General features: G+C 42.3%; 1 protein-coding gene across 3 annotated transcripts in view; it reads left to right on the forward strand.

Moving 5' to 3' along the window:
• The first annotated feature begins 1208 nt into the window (after positions 1 to 1208).
• The window catches only part of OAT (ornithine aminotransferase), a 29010-nt gene continuing 10173 nt past the window's right edge, over positions 1209 to 20045 (forward strand). Inside the window, exons 1-4 of one of the 3 annotated variants that reach the window (XM_053309240.1) lie at positions 1209 to 1363; positions 12765 to 12983; positions 18803 to 19027; positions 19375 to 19470. In XM_053309240.1, coding sequence (XP_053165215.1) covers positions 12785 to 12983; positions 18803 to 19027; positions 19375 to 19470 — 520 coding nt within the window. In that variant the 5' untranslated portion in view covers positions 1209 to 1363; positions 12765 to 12784. Of the gene's footprint in view, positions 1364 to 1449; positions 1559 to 7207; positions 7321 to 12764; positions 12984 to 18802; positions 19028 to 19374; positions 19471 to 20045 lie in introns of those variants that run through there. The other 2 variants (XM_053309242.1, XM_053309241.1) reach the window with 2 other exon arrangements.

The raw sequence follows: 20045 nt of genomic DNA on the forward strand, positions 1-20045 counted from the left end.
TTTCAACCTGCCCAGTCATATGGACCAGCAGGGCAGAAACACTGCACAACTACGCACTACAGTGAACAGATAGACATTAAAATATAAAGCAGTACAAAATACACAATGTACATTGTTGACATTTATTTGCTTGTGGATGCTGACAAACTCTTTACCTGGGAGAAAACAATGACCTTTTACATTTGGACTTTTACATTGGTGTCCTGCAAATGTTAATGACAATTTTAATGGGCTTTAGCCACATTTTATTCTGCATTGGATCAAGCTGTAAGCTTGCAAGCTATAAGGCTGTTTACCTGGGTGTTAAGGCTGCCACCTATCCATGTTTCACCCAGATTGTACAAGAATCAAAGATCTGTATTGCATGCCTGGATTTTGAGTATCTTGGATGCTCAAAATCCAGGTATGACTGAAGAAAGGAGAAAATAGGTAAGGCTACTATTTTCTGTTTCCTGTCTTCTTCTGGCACTTGGCTTTAACATATACTCTTCCACTTGAGAGCCTAGGCCTGTGGTCAGAAAGAGCAAAAAACCTGCTTACACAACAGGGGCGTAACTTTAATAGGGCAAGGGGAGACAGTTGTCTGGGGGCCCACTGCCTTGGGGGGGGCCCCAGAGGCAAGTCACATGGCTGATATTTTTGAGCACCCTTAAACTGCAATCCCTAAGAATTTTTGGATGGGATGCCATGCTAGTTAAAATGTTATATAGGCAATATACAAGTGCAGGGGTACAGATCTCCCCTAAGCATTTGTGGAGTTTCCCACTCATTTTCTCTCCCCGCCAAATCGAATGTCTCCCCAAAACTGAGTCCTTTCTCTCTCCCGCAAAAATTTAAATGAGATGCTCTTCAAGCGTTCCTTCTATCTATTCTACACCCCTGAACAACTGTGTGTGACCATGCGCCTAAAGATACGAATGAAATAGACAGACGAGAAAGAAAGGCTAAAAAAGGAGAAAGAAAAGGCAAAATACTGTCAGAAAAAATAGATAATTTATACTAAGGCGCCCAGAAGGAATTACAAGGAAAAATCGGAAAACCGCAAAACCGCTTGAGAAGCTTTTCTACGCCTGTCTCTGATTGGTTAGGAACGAGAAAAGAATGCACTAAACTGGATCAATGACTGGCATAACTCGCACAGAAGCTTAGCCTATAGGAAGCGGGCACAGTTAGGGGAGTCGGTATCGCTGCACCGTGATTGGTCTGGGCGCGCAGGTGAAGCCAATGGTGCGTCATGGACGCGGCGTGACTTTTTAGTAGGCTTGTGACGTGGCTGGTCTTTTGAGCTGTGACAGGCGCCGGGGGAAGTCTTTTTCTCGTGGCGCTCTTAGCGGAGGCAAAAGACGAGTCGGCTCTCTTGAAGGTACGGCCTAGGGATTCGACACGACACCGGGAGGGGCGGGGTAGGGCAGGGCCATGGCCATGGTGTCGTCCTGGTGGCGGTTTCGGAGCCGTCCTTCCCCGCGTTCTCCGTGCGGGGACCCGTCAGTCTGGAGAAATGCCGGGGAAAGAGTAGTTTGGGCTGGAGCGGGCCTCTGGGCGGAACCCGGCCCTCGAAGTACGATGCTTTCTATTTTAAGGTCCTTTTCTCTTAGTCCCCTCAGCGCCTTGGTGGTCCACACAGCCCCGCTTCCTCCAAACATCATGACTTGACTTGCTGCAGAGTCGAGCCCGATGACCTCGTTTTATTACCAGGAATCTGCTCTAGAAGTAGGCTCTCCGAGTCTATCCGCAATGCCCCCCCACATCCCCGCTGATTGATTGCATGTATTTCTTTGTAGGCTGAAAAATGTTAGGTGGAGGTGATACGTTTGAGCCACGGAGTCTTGCTTTAGAAACGTATGCATTGCATCCAGCAGCCTGTTAAAATCTACGAAGCAAGCATGATCTCTTTCTCTTTTCCTCTCGCTCATAGATCCTTGCCAGTCCCTTCCTCCCAGTTCGGTAGAGCATAGGGACCAATCTAGCTCCTATTGGCATGAAAAAGAAGTATCTAGGCACCTACTTTCTTCTAGGCTCCTCATAAGCAAAGGAAATTGGCTTCTTTCTGTCTGGAAACTTTTGATTAGAAACTCTTCATCCTTTCATACCTTCTCTTGTCCAGGATGTACTACTTGTGCAAAGTGTAACAAGACTACTGAGAATGGGGATGGACAGTCCTCCTTAAGAGTTCTGAAGTAGTTCAAGTAAAGAGGCTTCACTGCACATTCCTGTATGTGTTTCCCCCTACTCTTGCCTCTGGTCAAATAAGCTTTTGTGATCTTGAAAAGACTTGAAAAACTTGTTTACCTGCTGCAAAAGAGGAATATGTATCCTTGCCTTGACCAGGGACTTCTCCTTTTTATACAGTGGCTGGCATCCTGACTAATGAAGCAATGGTGCAATGGGAGAAGCACCAGTGTGTAGTACCAGCACCTCTGAAGAATTTCAGCCTAACACTTCATTGATGCTAGTTCATATGTGTGGAATTTCAACAACCTCCCTTTTCTCTGGGAGCCTTCTGTCAGGCAAAAATATGTCCATGAGGGCTGTGTGACCCTGAAACATATTTTTCAGGTGGCACAGAGGTGCTTCCTGGGGAAGGTCGTCAAATTTGTGCGCGTACACACACACGCCCCAGCCAATAGTGGAATTGAGTTGCCTGAACTCTTCAGAAGCACTCCTGCTCCTCCAGTTGCAACAGTGTTTTCTTAGTCAAGATGTTGGCCATTGTCTCAGACTTTTGGGGGATGACTTTTTTCCAGTTAATCATGTCCTTTCCCTGTAAACTTGATGGGCCGAATTTGCTTCAGGCTTGAATACATTCCTCCCCCCGCCCAATTTATTCATTTTACATCCTTCTTCCATTATTGTGACATGATATGTCTATGAATGTTGCCATTGAGTATGTTTGATAACCAAATTGCAAAATTAAAGAAATAAATAGGAAAACAGATTAGAGAAGGTACCATTTTACAGCTTTCAGATTAAGAACATCATTCAGAACCAATACATAATTAGACTCAGTATAACTTACTATCAGTTATGTCAAATCCATCTTTTTAAAAAGTATATACTTCTAGAATATTATTTGGAAGATTTTTTGCCTTATCTCCTTTTTCCAGGCCCTTGTAATTGCAGATTTTTAAGGCAATCAGGGCACCCTTTCCTTCATGCCATGATAAGGATGCAGCAGTCTCTTTTATGGCAGTTGCAATTCATTCATATTGGAACTACTCATTTTAATAAGCAATATCTGTTCAGATTCCTTGTCATGCTTATTAAATGAACTGCTTTTTTCTGTGTGAAGAGGGTGTTTTAGGGGTAGGTCTGTGCAGACCTATCGTATTGAGTAGTTCAATCTGATGTAACTTCCAGTGATGCAATGTTAAAATTTGGGTTTCATCCAAATGTTTTGTAGTGATGTACTTACTCTCTTTGTGAAATCTTTAAATGTCATGCTTGAACTCTGTTAACATCCTGTGTTAATATTAACAGAATACCAATTGACTCTTCCTGAAGAATATACAACTTTGTCAGCTCTCTTCATATGAGTGTGAACAGGATGCAACAAGGTCTTAGGAATGTGCTACAAAACTTACTCTGACTGCAGAATTGTGTAGTAGGGTACAACTTAAGTGTGTGTTTAGTTCTGATGCTTACAGATATGAAAGAGGCAGGGATGTTTCTGACTTGACTCTTTTGTGCTGATCTTATTAGCAGAAGTTATGCAAATAATCCTTGTGGATGAAGTGATTTAGTTATACTGCTCAAACAATTTGTGCCATATGAGTGTGTGTGGCTGGTTAGCTTTCTTATATTTGTCTGAAGAGCTAGGTGGGGGTTGGGTCTGAACTTTTCTCAGCAAGGTATTAAGTTTCATGTTTAATAAATGCTATTACTTAATCAGCACACATGATGTCATTAGTTTGATGGCAATTTGGATAAATTGAGCAGATGTCGGTGTAGATGTCAATTTCTTAGCTTGAAGATAAAAAGCCTGAGTTTGACCTGGTCATACCAGATTAGTTTGACTAGGAGATCTAGCATGTGACTGCTACTGCCATGCACTTGTGTCCTAACACATTTATTTGCACATTGCAAATGTTAGTAAGAAACTAAAAATTCAGCATCAGAACATTGTTATGCAATTAACCCAGTTTTCCCCAAGCACAAGTATTGAGATGTTTTAGGGATGGTGCTGCTGGATTTAGTTTCCCTTGGATGAAAGAACACTAGGGACTTACAGTGTCTATATTATACTTGCTGTACTTGCAAATGTGTGAGCAGAGTGTAAATGGAAGCAGACAGACATTTCAGCAAGGCTACATTGGATTACTGGAGAGATTACCCTGCACCCCAGAGTGCGTTACCTCCACTTAACTTTCAGAGTGCACAGTTCCTCTTTCTCTTCTAATTCAAAAGAGCTGTGTGTTCACACTCTCAGGTACTAGACTTTTCTCTACCTCTGGAGATCACTGTCTGGTTCAGGAAAGATCTGCAGCTTTGAAAGGAACATGAATGCTCTTTTGTCACTTCCATTAGACGTCAGTATGGTTTTGCCTATTGTGACAGACACCTTCAGAGTATTCCAGGCAGGGTGGATTTGATTTTAATCAAACTGATTTAAATCACGATTTAAATCACGATTTAAATCACTAGCAGGGTGGATAAAAATCAATGATTTTTTTTAAAAAATAAAAAAAATCTGATTTTAATTTTTTTTTAAATCCATTTATTTATTTTTTTTAAAAAATCATTGATTTTTATCCACCCTGCTAGTGATTTAAATTGTGACTTAAATCGTGATTTAAATCAGTTTGATTTAAATCAAATCCACCCTGATTCCATGGCAGGGTAAACTCAAACAATACTGTATGTTCATTGTCTCTTTAGTTGATCTGATACAGCTGTGAACTGAAATGTACTTTCTGCACTTAAGATGCCCTTGAAATTTGGTGGGTCCTTGCTAGTAAAATATAGTTCTAGCTTGCTTGCTGTAAGGCAGGACTTCTCAAACTTGGGCCGCCAGTTATAGACCTACAACACCCATCCCATCTTTGGGGCAACAACATCTGGGGACCCAAGTTTGAGAACCCTTGGTATAAGGAATTGATCACTTGAGAATGGCACACCAATCTGATTTCCTTCCTCCTTAAAGATGGAAATGATTTGTTTGTGTTCAGTACAAGTGAATTGTTCTGACATTTTTACATTGTGTATTTGGGAGACTGTATTTTGCTATAAAACACACTTTCTGTAACTGAATTTTTAAAAATAGCACTCAGTTCATCTTCATAAAACTTCTGTGAGACTATTTCTTCTCTTCTCACCCTGCCACATTCAGCATAATACTCAAAATATTTCAAGGTCCCAAGTCATAAACAGAGATATTAAGGATGCAGGAAATGGATTTCAGACACTGAGCCTTTAAATGAAGTGCTTTTAAATCATTGCATCATTGTAGTTTTCTTCTTGTTAGTAACTTTCTAGATAGAGTAATCTAGACCACCACACAGTTTTGCATTACAGTTTGTGTACAAACATTTCATTTGAATTTGGTCCTTCTTAATATATTAAATGAAATATTGGAGTAGGATGAATAGAAAAGCTTAACAAAAAAGTTTGCCCTGTTGATGCAATCTGCATTTATCTTCATGGTATCTGTGAAACTAGCAGACTATTAAATTTTGGTGCCACTGACTAATATTAAAGTTGAAGTAGTATGCGGGTGATAGACAAGAATATTAAATACAAGAAATTGAAAATCCACTTATCAAGGGCTTGTAAAATATCTTATATAAATTAGGGCTACTGGTTTATATTGAATTGGAGATAAAATCTCTCAGTCAAGGCTCCCCAGTGACCAAAGTCTTTATTGCAATTTTAGCTGTTCAGAATGTCCCAAAGTATACATTCCAAATAAATGGCTCTCCATTTATGGAATAGCCACCTACTTAAACACCACACATTTTACATGATCTGACTTGAAAGTTATTGAAGCCCAGGAGAGTAGTGGTGGTAGAGGTGTCTGGACTGTGAGCTTGCACTAGAAATAACTAGTGCTATTGAGGAACATTGGCACTGAAGCACTATAATAATGATATATGAGATAACAACAAACCAAGCTGATGAGCACTACTCTGTGGTAAAACTCAATATTTCTGCTTATGGGTAGCTTGGAATTTAGGATTACAGAAAAGGCATGGACACTCTACTGTAGCAATAAACCATCTGATGAGATGAGAAGAGGTGCTGCATGTGCAATATAGCAAACTTTTACATTAACTTGTTCCTATACAGTATATTTCCTAAGAAAGCATGACCACATAGATCAGTTTAGTAATCCTTCCAATAGATATATAAGGTATTTTGACTAAAGGCTAGTGAAACCTCATGGCCAGGGCGGGGTGTCCAGACCTTATATTTCTTGCCTGGATAAAACTCTTATCCTTATTCCAGCTAGTCATATCGGCAATGATGTGTTCTTGTTTTTGAGAGTGTTCTGTTTGGCTTTTCTAGGGGAGTTCCACCCTTGTGGATGCAAAGCAAGTGTATCTCCTTGAATATGCTCTTAACTAGAGGTTAGGGATAGATGTGAGGGCTTTCAGGAGCCTCCCCTTTATGGCTGCCCTGCTTTCAGAGAGCTTTCTAGTTTTCCAGTTCAGTCTTCTTCCAGCTTAAAGGAAGTGGAGAGCTTGCTTACATAGGCTGGGAATGAAGCTTGGAGATCAGGTCTTACCTGTTGCTATCCAGGAGTCCATGGCTGAGCTATGGGCATTGAACCTCATGAGCATAAGGTTGTGTGCATACAGTGAAAATTGAGCCCTCTTACTTGCCCCAGTGGGCTAAACCAATGGAAGAATATATAACTGGAAAAGCTCACACCAACACTCAGGGCACTAACAAATGGGTTTTACAGAAACAAATTAAAGTGGTTTATTCTTTCATTCAGCATTTTACACAAGAAACACAGGGAAATTTGAACTAGATGAAGGCAAAAATGAAAAAAGTAGCAATTGAAACAATTGTGTTAAATGCAGAACAATAAGCTCTTATACAGCTGTGCAGTTAATCAGTCCCCTTCCACTTCTTCTGCTTTTATCACTTGGAAGCTCTATGGTTCCCAGCAATTGACAGTATTAAAGAAAATATGTAGTTAGTTGTTACATAGGGTATACAGAAGAACAAGGACATAAAAGCTCCACTCCAGAAGAGTTCCATCTTCTCCCATTCAGAGGCCCAGGGTGAGAGGCTGGGGTAGCTGACCCGTGCCACTTTGTGTGGTGGTGGTGCTGCTGCTCCACCTGTTGGACTGCTGTTGCTGCTCCTGTGGCTGTTGTGAGTGGGAAGTGGTTACAGGACTGGGCCCAAGGCAGTGAGGGGTCATTAACATCAGCTAGCTGGCTCTGCTGGCCATATAGGCACGCTGCTTGTGGCAGTGGAGCCACCACCAAAGGGGCGATACCAAAGGGGGTTGCCCCTTTGGGGACCCACTTCAGGGAGATTGAGGGTGAGGGCCACTCCCCCTTGTTCAGGGGATTTGTGGGTGGGGTTGAATGGGTTGTGGGGTGTTTTGTTTTTAATCTGAAATTGTTTAATTCTGTTCTATATTGATATGGTTTACTGAGTGGGGGGAGAAAACAATGTGTCTGGACAGGAAAGGAGGGGAGGAAACATTACTGGGGGCACCCATCTCTGTAATGTTGGGCAGGGGGAGATAAGGTGTTGGAAGGTGGAAGAGATTAATTGGGAGAAGGGCTGTTAGATGTTTTAAAGTTATCACCCCTTCCAGGCTGCCTCTCAGCCAGAAGACTTTGGGGGATCCTGTAAATTAGCCCACTTCTCTGGTGCTGCTGAACTCAAGATCAGTCCAGAAGAAAACACTGGTCATCCATGACTTAACTGTAGATGAGGGGGCAGATTTGGCATGTATTACTGAGACCTGGGCAGGTGATTAGATTCGCGTTGTCTCACCCAGCTTTGAACCACGCCCCCCCCCTCCCCCGGTTACTCAGTGCAGCACTGTTTCAGATCAGTGGGGCGGGGAGGAGGTGTTGCTGTGGTCCATAGGACTTCTGTCTCTCTTACCAGTGACCAAACCGCTCTGTGACAGAGTTTGAGGGGTTGTTTCTAGGATTAAGTCAGAGGGACAGAATAGGGATGCTGCTGGTGTACCGTTCACTCCATTGTCCAGCAGCCTCCCTGGCTGAGCTGGCCAAGGTAGTCTCGGATGTGGTGTTGGAGGCACCTGCCATGGTGGTGCTGGAGGATTTCAACATTCACACTGAGATGACCCTCAGTGGGATGGCTCAGGTCTTCATGGCCTGGTTGGTACAGGTTGGGGGGAATCCGTTGATAAGCGGGTTGGTGGTGAATCTGTTGTCATGGACAGATCATTTGCCGTTAAGATTTGGATTCATAGTGGCAGTTTGCCTCCATAGGGATGAGGGACCCATTGAAATGGTCCGTCCATGGAGACTTATGGAATCCGTGTGAGTCCTGAATGGTCTGGGGGAATTACTGGTTGGCATGGATGGTGGTCCTGCTGAGGCCCTGGTCTCTCTATGGAATCGTGATGACTAGGGCCATTGATATGACCGCTCCCAAGTGTCCTCAACATTCTTGTGGGACCCGTAGAGCACCCTGGTATGCTACAGAGCTCCGGGTAATGAAATAGGAGGGTCAATGGCTAGAGCACAGGTGGCGCACTTCCCAATGCAAGTCTGATTGAGCATGGGTTAGAGCACATCATTGTGCCTACCATGTGGTGGTCATGGCGGCGAAAAGAACCATTTCTCCACCACTATTGCATCCTTGAGTAGCCATCCTACAGCGCTTTTTCAAGTGGTGAACAGCCTAGTGACATCAGGCCAGGGAAAGGATGGTATTGTGCCCTTGGAGACCTGCTGTGATAAATTTGCAAGGCACTTTGAGGATAAAATCATTCTGATCCACATGGGATTCAAGGTCACGCCTCAGGATGGTCTGCTGGTGTCCAGAGAACTGTCTGGTTCAATTACTATGGATCAGTTTCAACTCTTGCAGTCTAAGGATGTTGACAGGTTGCTTGTAGGGGTCCGGCCAGCCACGTGTCTCCTGGATCCTTGCCCGTCATGGCTGATAAGAGCTAGTCGAACGGCTATAGCTGGGTGGGTCATGGGAGTGGTTAATGCCTTGATGCGAGAGGGGGCTGTTCAACCGGCTCTTAAAGAGGCGGTGGTGTGACCCCTCGAGATCTTCCCTAAACCCAGAAGTATTGAATAACTATTGCCAGGTTGCTAATATACCTTTCCTTGGCAAGGTACTGGAGAAGGTGGTGGCGATGTGGCTTCAGGCATGCTTGGAGGAAGCGGATTATTAGGATCCATTACAGTCCGGCTTCAGGCCTGGTCATGGTTGATGACCTTTATCGGGAGAGGGACAGAGGCTGTGCTACCCTGCTGGTTCTCCTTGATCTCTTGGCGGCTTTTGATACCATTGACCATGGTATCCTTTTGGAAAGGCTTCGGGAGTTGGGGGTTAGAGACACTATATTGCACTGGTTTTGCTCTTATCTCCAGGGTTGCTATCAAAGAGTTGTCATGGGGGAATTGTGTTCGGCTCCCTGGGAATTGACCTGTGGGGATCCTTAGGTCAATCTTATCTCCTGTGCTTTTTAACATCTATATAAAGCCACTGGGAGAGGTCATCAGGAGGTTTGGCTTGAGGTGCCACCAGTATGCTGATGATGCCCAGCTCTCTCCCCCCATCTCAATCAGGAGAGGAGGTTGAGGTGCTTGACAGTTGAATGGAGGCGGTAATGGGCTAGATGTGGACCAATAAATTGAAACTAAATCCAGATAAGTCGGAGGTGCTGTGTGTCAAAGGCTCTCGAGTCCATGAAATGGTAGTACCCCAGATGGAACAGGTGTGTAGCTTGGGGGTGCCCCTGGATTCATTGCTGTTGCTGGAGGCCCAGGTGGCAGCAGTGGCCAGGAGTGCCTATTTGCAGCTCAGGCTTGTCTGCCAGCTATGGCCCTTTCTGGACAGAGATAGCCTGGCCACTGTGATCCATGCTCTGGTAACCTCCAGACTGGACTATTGTAATGCACTCTATGTGTGGCTGCCCCTGAAGACTGTTTGGAGGCTGCAACTAGTGCAGGATGCAGCAGCAAGACTGCTGATGGGCACTTCTGGCCGGATGCACATCACGCCGGTGTTAAAGGAACTGCACTAGTTGCCAATTTGCCAGTGAGCCCAATTCAAGGTTTTAACATTGACTTATACAGCCCTGAACAACCTGACCCCCCAAATACTTGAAGGTACACCTTCTCCCATATAGGCCTGCCCATCAGTTAAGATCTGTAGGAGAGGCTAAATAAATACCTACATACATACAATTGCAATTTGAAGTCTTCCAGTTCTCAGGCAAGAGAATCTTCAGAAATTTCCAGAAGTTAAGACCCACTCTAAATTATTTAGGGAAACATGCTATTCACTTTGGGAACTTGTAAGAAGAGACAAAACACTCCAACCAAGATTCTTTTTTTTCTTTTTTTAGGATACCAGAACGCTGCCTTATAAGGCTGTCCAGCCTGGGATGGAACTCCTGAGGCAAGAGGTCCTCCCTAAAGAGTAGGAAGGATATTGGAAGCAAAGCTAATCTGGCAAAATCAGAAACAAGTAGTTTGAGTTAAATAGGAAAAAGCAAGGGAAAGTGGAGGGAAGATAACCTCTCAAAGGGATTTGGCTTATTTCCCAAAATGATTAGAAAAGACCATAACATTCCAGACCTCTGAGCTTTATACCCCATAAGAACAGCCCTGCCGGATCAGGCCCAAGGCCTATCTAGTCCAGCATCCTGTTTTGCACAGTGGCCCAACCAGATCTCTGAGAATCCCACAGGCAAGAGGTGAGGGCATACCCTGTCTCCTGCTGTTGCTCCACTGCAACTGGTATTTAGAGGCATCTTGCCTCTTGAGGCCGGAGGTGGCCCATAGCCATCAGACTACTAGCCATAGATGGACCTAAGTCACCCCAATTTTTCCAGCTTATCATTGGTGGTTTTTTTTTTAGCAACCCAGCCCTATTCATATTACAGTTCTATGTTATGTAATAAGGCATTTCAAACTTGTTCGTGTTCTTTTTATAGGAACCAGAGACACCCTAAATTGTTGCAAGTAGTATCAAGGTTATTGGAGCCTGTGATCCTTTCATGGTACCTTTATATTCCCCTGGCAAGGAGTTAATCAAGCCCTAATCACTGGCTATCCTTGAAACTTCTTTCCCCCCCTTTATCATTGTTAATGCATTTAAAATGCAACATTGTTCTTGCTTAACCAAACTGCTGACCTAATTGAAAAGCAAATAGTGGCTCAGCAGTGGTGACTTGCTTTTATTTAGCATGGGGAGAGCAGCTGTCACTATTCAACCTCAGCACAGCGGTCCCTCCAGTGCTTGTTGCTGGTGTTTGTCTGTTTTGTTTTCTTTTTAGATTTTGAACCCTTCTGGGACAGGGAACCATATTTATTTTCCTGAGTAAATGGGAACCTTTTTGGTTAAAATAGTATTGTTAATAATAAAATATGGAACCTTACAGGCAAGTCGTCTTGACACGCTTAGGGCAAATCATGTCCAGGGTTACATACAGTATTGCTCAGTTATTGAAAATCTGCATAAATATAACCTGTCTTATGATATGGACAACTCCTGATGCTAAAAGTTAAAACAGGCCGTATTTGTCTTGAGGATTATTCTGTGTCTGCTGTCCATTCTGCAGTGGTCCAGAGACAAGGGTTGTATTGTAACTCAGATTAATTGTTCTTTCAGAGGTTGATAAATGAATGTGCACACAGAGTCCAGTAGTCTTGAAAAGTATTATCCGCTTATTACCCACATCAGAATTCTAGGAATCCAAGCAACTAGGATTTGGGAGCTATATACATTCTTTCGTATCTGAGGCTAAGTGGTTCTACCACTGTGAAAACATGTTTTAGTATATCTATGCTATTGGTACAGAAATGTCAATACTGTATACCTGAATAACAGATGCTGGATTTAAACAGGGAAGGACTGTTGTCTTCATGCCCTGCTTGTGATCTGGCCATTATTGGAAAGAGAATGCTGGTCTAGATAGACCTCTCTGATCTTATCCAGCAGGGATCTTCTTATGTTTTAAAACTTGCACTTCTTTAAAATTGTCTCTTTCTTTTAGCATATTTACTATGCTCCTCCTTTTTCCTTCTATATTCCTGCAGACCAGGACTTTCATCCTGTTCTGCAAATGCCTATCTCTTCATTCAGTTTACCATCCTCTATAGTTGTTGCACCCTTTGTAGAGCAGTTTAAAGAAACCTTGGACATACTGGATTCTGCACAGCTGGAGCTGGCTCTAGAGAATCTAAGACTAGTAGAAAAGGCCCACCCTCCAAATCCTCACTCCAGTGAGATTGTGTCCTTTCTCGACTTCCTCTGGGTCACAGTGCCCCTGGTTCACTCTATGGCCTTTAGGATACTGAAGTGAGGGCAATGGGGGCTGTCTGCTCACAACCTCTTTATCCCATCTGAAAAGTAGGAGCAATATTGGCTGTCTTATGAAGAACTCTTAGCCATGTTGTCTTGACTATGTTGAAATGTGTCATAAATACTAAAGTTGTTCAAAGATATGCAGGTAATCACAGCTATTTTTTTTTACAGATTTATGTTGCAAAAGTTACTAGGTACTTCTGCAGCCTTACTGCGGAATCTGCTGTGAGTCTCTTGGATTCTTACATGTGTTCCTGTGTTAACTCTTCTGTTTTTAGACTGACAGCATCTTGCAATCATGTTTTCTAAACTTGCCCATCCACAATTGTTTGCTGTTCTCCGTCGTGGTGTTCATGCTTCAGTGAGTTCAGCTACATCGGTTGCAACTAAGAAAACGGTCCAAGGTCCGGTATCATCAGACCTCATATTTGAACGTGAGGCCAAGTATGGTGCACATAACTACCATCCACTTCCTGTTGCTCTTGAAAAAGGAAAAGGTATGGGTTTTTTTATCCTACCTAATGCATTCCTAGGCAATAGCATTTTTAAAGTATCATTGGGCTGAGTAGATCTTAACCATCTACTGTTGGGATAAGGAACATGTGTTCACCCCACCCCCAGTGATGACAAATACACCACTGTTGTGACCAACAGTGGGAAACAATGGCTACTGTATATGCATACCCCCCACCCTCCTGCTAGCCTGATTGCACACATGCTTCTGGTTTTTTTTGTAGAGTGAATAGACTGAGACCAGGAGTTGTTGCATTCTGCTGCATTTCCCCTGCTGAGAAGCAGCCCAAAATGCTGTGATTTCTCTGTATACTTTATCTTGGCTCTCATATCGAGAGAAAGAGGAGCAGGTTTGTATATCATGCCAGTGTGGAAATGGGGTGGGAGGAAATGGCTAAGGAAAAGCAGCAGAAGTCTCCTCTCCCAATGCCTTATCTGCAAGGCTGAGAAATTTAAAAGGATGAAAATTAGCTGCTTATAAAAATTGGGAAAATGTAAATGAAGGCAATAAAAAGACTTGAGCAGCATTGAGGGCAGCTGTCTGCTGTTGACAAGGAAAATTCCTTAGGTTCTAGACTAAAATGCTTTTTTCTTTTCTTTCTTTCTTTCTTTTTGCAAGCAAGTCACTTTCAATCCACATCAGGAGGTGGAGGGTGAAGTAGGGAAAGTTGTACTCTGCCCTATAGTTAAATCTAGGCACAACTCGCTTACTCCTTTTCCAAATCAGAATTTCTTTATTATGGCCAAAAACCTCCAAAGAGAGAGAGAGGGGGAGAACGCAATTGACAGTAACTAGTAGATCAAGCTGAAAGGTAACTTTAGTTTTAAAAAAGTTACCATTGACCACCACAACCTAGTAGAGGCCAAGAAACAGAACTTGGCAACACTGTAAGTAACCTGATACTTATGATCTACTAATAAAAAACAATACATAAAAATCATCAGAGTGACTGACCTGGAAATTCCAATAAGAAAGGAGGGATCAATGTAGAGCATAAGTCAGAATAAAATCTATAATATAAAAGCACATGTGTCATTGATTCAATTTCTTCCATACCACAAGGACACAAACGATGTGCAGTGGGGCTTTTGCAGTATCTGCCCTTGAGGAGCATTGAAGGGATACTCCTCTTATCTGAAATGGGAATGAAATAAGGTAACTGCAGTGGACCAGTGAGAGGAGCATTCCTTTTTTACTGCCATGGTGTAGTCTTTCTGCTGTTTCTCCTGTCTTTTGGGGAATGCTGGCTGGGATGCTCCAGTAAGAATAAGGTGGCTTTTCCTGGCTTTCATGCTTATCTCTCCCAACCTTGAATAGTCAAGAAAAGGGGCAAATGGAAGAAGTTAACAGCGGGGGGATGATGGCATTCCTCCATCGTTGGTTTCAGTGTCTGGGCAGCCAGTTGTGAACCTCTTTCCTAAATTCACTGCTCTTCTTTAGTACTCCTGGTTAGCCAACTTTAACTTAATATGCAGAGCAGAGTTATTGTAATGTTCTGAACAGGATGGGAGCATGTGTACTTTGAAAGATAGGCAGCAGTTACGGTTTGCCAATTTCCTCTCCCTGATGAGACATGGGATTTTGTGAAGTATTTCATGAAGAGTTGTGGGGAGCAGCCTGCACCTGTCACTGACAGAAATGAATCTCTGACCTGATCTCTATTTTTGACTAGTTAAGTATCACTTGGCATGAGTCTCACTTGGTAGTGATGGCATCACATCTTTAAATCCGAGGAGTGAGAATTCTGCCAGTTTCTATATGCGCAAATGCAGTGTTTGTGTTGGGCTGTAAAGGGAAGCAAAAAAGACTATATTCTGAGTGATGCTTGTGGCCTGCTCCTGTCAGAAAACATGCTCTGCTGTTTTGGCTTTGTTTTTTCACAGGCAAAGCTGCTGTTTAATAGTTCCTTCAGACAGCTGTAGATGTTATAGTACATTTTTCTCAGAAAAGGTGAGCGTCAACTGCAAAATCCCAAAGCGACAGTAACATTGAACATTTTTATGGAGATGTAGAGTATAACTATACTAAATAAAATAGTTTTATTTATATAAGAGCCCCTGGTGGCGCAGTGGTAAAACTGCCGCCCTGTAACCAGAAGGTTACAAGTTCAATCCTGACCAGGGGCTCAAGGTTGACTCAGCCTTCCATCCTTCCGAGGTCGGTAAAATGAGTACCCAGAATGTTGGGGGCAATATGCTAATCATTGTAAACCGCTTAGAGAGCTTCGGCTATAGAGCGGTATATAAATGTAAGTGCTATTGCTATTTTTATTGGGATTAATTAAAATTAAGCAAACTTAAAATTAAGTGAGCAAACCTTTGAGCTGATCAGCTTTTTTGCACCAAGCATGCTCTAACATAATTGTATCTGAATAACACCTTCCTAAGTCTGTTTTAAGACTACTACAAGGTAGAGCTTTCCAGCAATACCTTTTTTTTGCTCTCTCCTCTTCCCCCTCCCCCCTTGTGTTTTGCTGAAAATAAGTTCTTGTGAACTTGAAAGCTTGCTCACTACTATGACTCTTTAACTGGCCCTAATAAAGGCACCATGCTACTACAGCTTTTGGATTCCTAATGGACCAGCATAGCTGTCTGCCACCTTACAATGTTTAGAGTGTTGGACTAGGACCAGGGAGACCAAATCTTTGTTCATCCATGAAATGCACTGGGTGACTCTGGACCAGTCACTCATCTTTCCGCTCAACCTAGCTGACAGGGTTGTTGAGGATAAACAACCATGTATACTTTTCTGGGCTCCTTGGAGGAAGAGGGTGATATAAAAGTTGTAAGTAAATAAGCTAATGTGAATTAAATCTGAAATGATCTCCCTTAATTGTATCTGATCATATTCAATGACACCTTCTAGAACTCCTCTGGGTCACCAAAGATCTCTCTACTTATATCAAGGGGTGTATGTCACTTTAGAAAACATAGCAACACCACTTGCTGCATTTATGTAATATCTTTGGGTTAATATGACCTTCCTAATTTTGTTCTCATCCCCTATCAATTTACGTATTTGTGTCTATCTTGTTAAGCAATGGTCTTTCAGTTGAGAGTGGCCTTTTCTACAGCTAGAGGGTACAAAGGCAATATAACATATGTCTACTTAAATATGAAGTGTGTTTAAGGCTTATTGTCAGTGTGCCATGTGCAAATTCCCTAACAGTCCCTTTACCAAGTAAGCCCAGTGAGCACTTTGTCTTCTCATTAAAAATATTCTGCCACTTGGCCCTATTGGGAGAGAGGACCTAACTTATATTACTAGCTACACAGCTAGAGCTGCTTCAACTTCTTTACTCAGCTATTTTCATCTTAAGATCACTTCATTTTTAAATGTGAACAAAGCTTTTGTATACCTGTGAAGCCATAATATTTGTTGCTTGTACATGCCTGTTGCATGTTTCTGTGATACATGCACCCTGGAGCTGGGATTGAGCTTGGCTGTTGCTCACTGCCACATTTACATGTGATGGCAAGCATTCATTTGCTGCCAGGAGGAGGTGCTTTGCAAGTAGATGCTTTGCAATGGGGAACAAAACAGAAGCAGGCCTACCCAAAGGCTCACAGACATGACACATTTAGGCTAAGGGAAACAGAAAGGGTAGGGAGCTAGAAAACCCAGCCAAGTGAGTTCAGCAGGGGGAGAGGGGTCTTTAGTCATCCGAATATAAACAAGGACGAGCAGGTCAGATACCATAGTGTGCAAAGTGGCAAATATATTAATGTGCGAAGTTAGCCTTGAATTAGCTCTAACAGGTTACTGCTGTAGCTCTAGTCACCAAAAGTTGAAGAGACTGGTGATAGGATTCAAAACGGATAGCTGTGGCTTTGCATGATGGTTTCTTAGATGTATACCACCTGTGGATCTTTTTGTTAGGTCCTATACAAATGTAGCAATAATACAGGAGGACTTCATTATACGTGGATTCTATATCTGTGGTTTCACATATTTGCGGGTGTCTAATTGACAGCCAGTTTCAGTATCTGCAGATAATAAAGGGTTAAAACCCATGTATCTGCAGTTCCTAGAGGACCAGAAGGTCACTCCCCTGAGGTCACTCCCTTAGGGTTGAGTGTCACTCCCTGCTGAGGTCACTCCCACTCTAAACTTTGTGGCTCGTTTCCTAGTATTTTTTGCAGTTTGGGGGGGTGGCATTTGGCTGTCTGGAGGGCATTGCTGGGCGCACAAGAAGATCCCACAGAGCATGGTAGAGGGCTTTTTTCACCTTTTTTTGCCATTTTTCTCCCATCTTAGTGTTGCCATATTCTGGCTTTCCAAATCTGTGTGCCTAATTTGCATATTATGTAAATTGGCTTGAATAATTTTTGAGCAGAATAGTGACTACGCATTTTGCTCCATAGCTCAGCTTCTACAAGGGTTAGAACGTAGCTTTTTTTTTTTTTAATGAAAGCTGAAATCCAGGCAAATCTGGGTGGGCTAAGCAATCTGAGTGAGATGCTTAAAATCTGGGTGAAACTCTACCCTTTCCCCCCTCTTAATAAAACTAGTATTTTCAAGCAATTCTTTTTTGTTTTGTGGAGGGCATTGCTGGGCACAAGGAGACCCCATGCAGCACACTACAGTAGTTTTGTGTGTGTGGCTTGTTTTATTGTTTTTTGGCTTCTTTACAACTTTTTTGAGTATTCTGGAATGTAACCCCTCTTTTCCCATAGGAATAATGCCTCGTTACTCATGGTGATAGGCAAGGAATGGAACCCCCACAAGTAACTAGGTTCTCCTCCAGTAATCTCAGAGATTAGCAGTACAAAATAGATAAGGCGGTCATATTGGACCATTTGGACCAATGGTCCAAAATGGACCATATTGTCACCTTCCTATTTATTGGTGGCTAGATTGTAAGCCCTTTGAGGGAAGGGAACCATCTACTTGGCGTTCTCAAAGCAGTTTACAAAGAAGAACTCATTTGCTGAAAAATGGCATTAATTAAACTTTGTAACTAGAATAAAATTTAAAAATACAGTAAACGAACTCCCCCCCTCCCTTTTTTGGTAGAGAATGTCTTCTGCAGAGTAACTGTCACAAAGAAATGCACATAAGATTTTTTCCCTCCCTTCCCAATATTTTAATTGTTACAAAAGTTAATATTTGGATCTATAGGCTATATAGACTGAACATGTTACTGACTTGTGACTGCTGCGCTTATCACATGTTTATCACCTGATCCAAAGTGCTTCTGAACCCTTACTATATTTGGCAAGGTTTAGCACAGTATGAGAGAACATCTGTAGTGTTAGTCTAATTAGAAGCTCAAATAGTGTCAAAGTCTAACTGTTTGCTTGCCACTGTGTAAACTCATGTTAGATTAAAGGTTGTAGTAAAACATAAATGTCTGGAAACTGTTTACCTGTTGACTTTTATTGGCTTACAATTGCAAATTAACAGCTTTGTAGAGTAATACTATCTCCCTGAACATGAGTTTGGCAGCAGCTAGATAAGCGTAGCAAAGTACAGAGTAATGTACACCCATATCTTGTGCTTCCTTGAGGACAAGTAAACAATTGTTTCACGTCTTACAGCCTGCTAAAGTGCATTCCTTCAGAGGGGCAGAGGGGCAGTGGGGGGGAGAGGCAGCTGCCGTACATCTTCAGCCTTGGTGCCAAAGCCTGCTGCTCAGTAGCTGCATTGTTCTGGCTAACTCTTGCTAAAGCAGCCACTCCATTTGTGAAATGCACTCTTACGGAAGTGCCAAAATTAAGAAATGTTCAAAATGTATTTGTTTGCATTATACCTGATGTGTCCTATCCCAATATCTCAACTTTGATTGTCTAACATTTACAGGTGTTTATGTGTGGGATGTAGAAGGCAGAAGATACTTTGACTTCTTGAGTGCTTACAGTGCTGTCAATCAAGGCCATTGTCACCCCAAGATTGTAGGTGCTCTGAAATCCCAGTGTGAGAAACTTACCCTTACCTCAAGAGCCTTTTACAACGATGTGCTTGGTGAATATGAAGAGTATGTCACTAAAATGTTCAAATATAACAAAGTGCTTCCAATGAACACAGGTAATTTGCTGTTTTGTTCTCCAAAAATCATGTGAAGGAATAGCTTTAAAATGGAGGGGAGTGTTATAGAGGACTGCTGAGGATCCCTGAAGCTTTGTGAATGCTCGTGTTGGGTATACTCTCCCCTCAGGAAGAGCTGTCTAGAGAGTTTTCTGGGAATTTATGCTGATTAATATTGCTCCTCTTTCCAGGGCCAAGGCCATCCTCTCCTTCTTTGGTCTTGGTAATGGATACTCTTCTTCAATCGTCTCTGCATGGTGTACATCTGTATTTTGTCCCTTTTGGGGGTTATGATTAACAGGTTCCCCCTTTGTTACATAACCTTTATAAACTATATTTTGTGTTAGGTGTGGAGGCTGGAGAAACGGCATGTAAGCTGGCTCGTAAATGGGCGTATACCGTGAAAGGAATTCCAAAATACAAGGCAAAGATTATTTTTGCAGGTATTATTTGAAAATTGATATCAGAAAAACTTGCTGCAGGTGTTTAAGGCAAGGGTGGTGGAAACTGCAGATTAATGAATCCTGTATCTATAAAAAAATTCTAAGAATACATTTCAATTAAAGAAGGGTTTCTGTGCCTTTTACTTAAACATGACGTGCTGATAATGTATTCTGTTGCTTGAACTGAATTTTATATGAAAAAAATCATTTAACCAAGTTAAAATGATGCATAGAATTTTACTTTCTAGGAATTTTCATATCCCTGCATTATTGGTTCATGTATTAACTCAGTGTTGTGCTATACATGATTCAGCCTTTTTTTTCTGTGTCTTGGACTGTGCCAAGCAGCACACTATAACTTTGTGTACTTTTAGCATGTATGAGAAAATACAAATTCTATTTTTATTTAATTTTAAGCAACTGCAGCTAAGGCTGGTTTTTTGGGGTTTTTTTTTGGCACTTAGTATAAATGGTGCATGTAGTTAAACAGTAATTTGATTAGTTCTGCAAGTTCCCTTAATTGATGTCCTTTACTTTAAATGCTGTTTAAAGTCCAGAGTTGGGTATGAGGTAGC

This window comes from Hemicordylus capensis, chromosome 3, assembly GCF_027244095.1.
Source record: "Hemicordylus capensis ecotype Gifberg chromosome 3, rHemCap1.1.pri, whole genome shotgun sequence".
NCBI classification, from domain to species: domain Eukaryota; kingdom Metazoa; phylum Chordata; class Lepidosauria; order Squamata; family Cordylidae; genus Hemicordylus; species Hemicordylus capensis.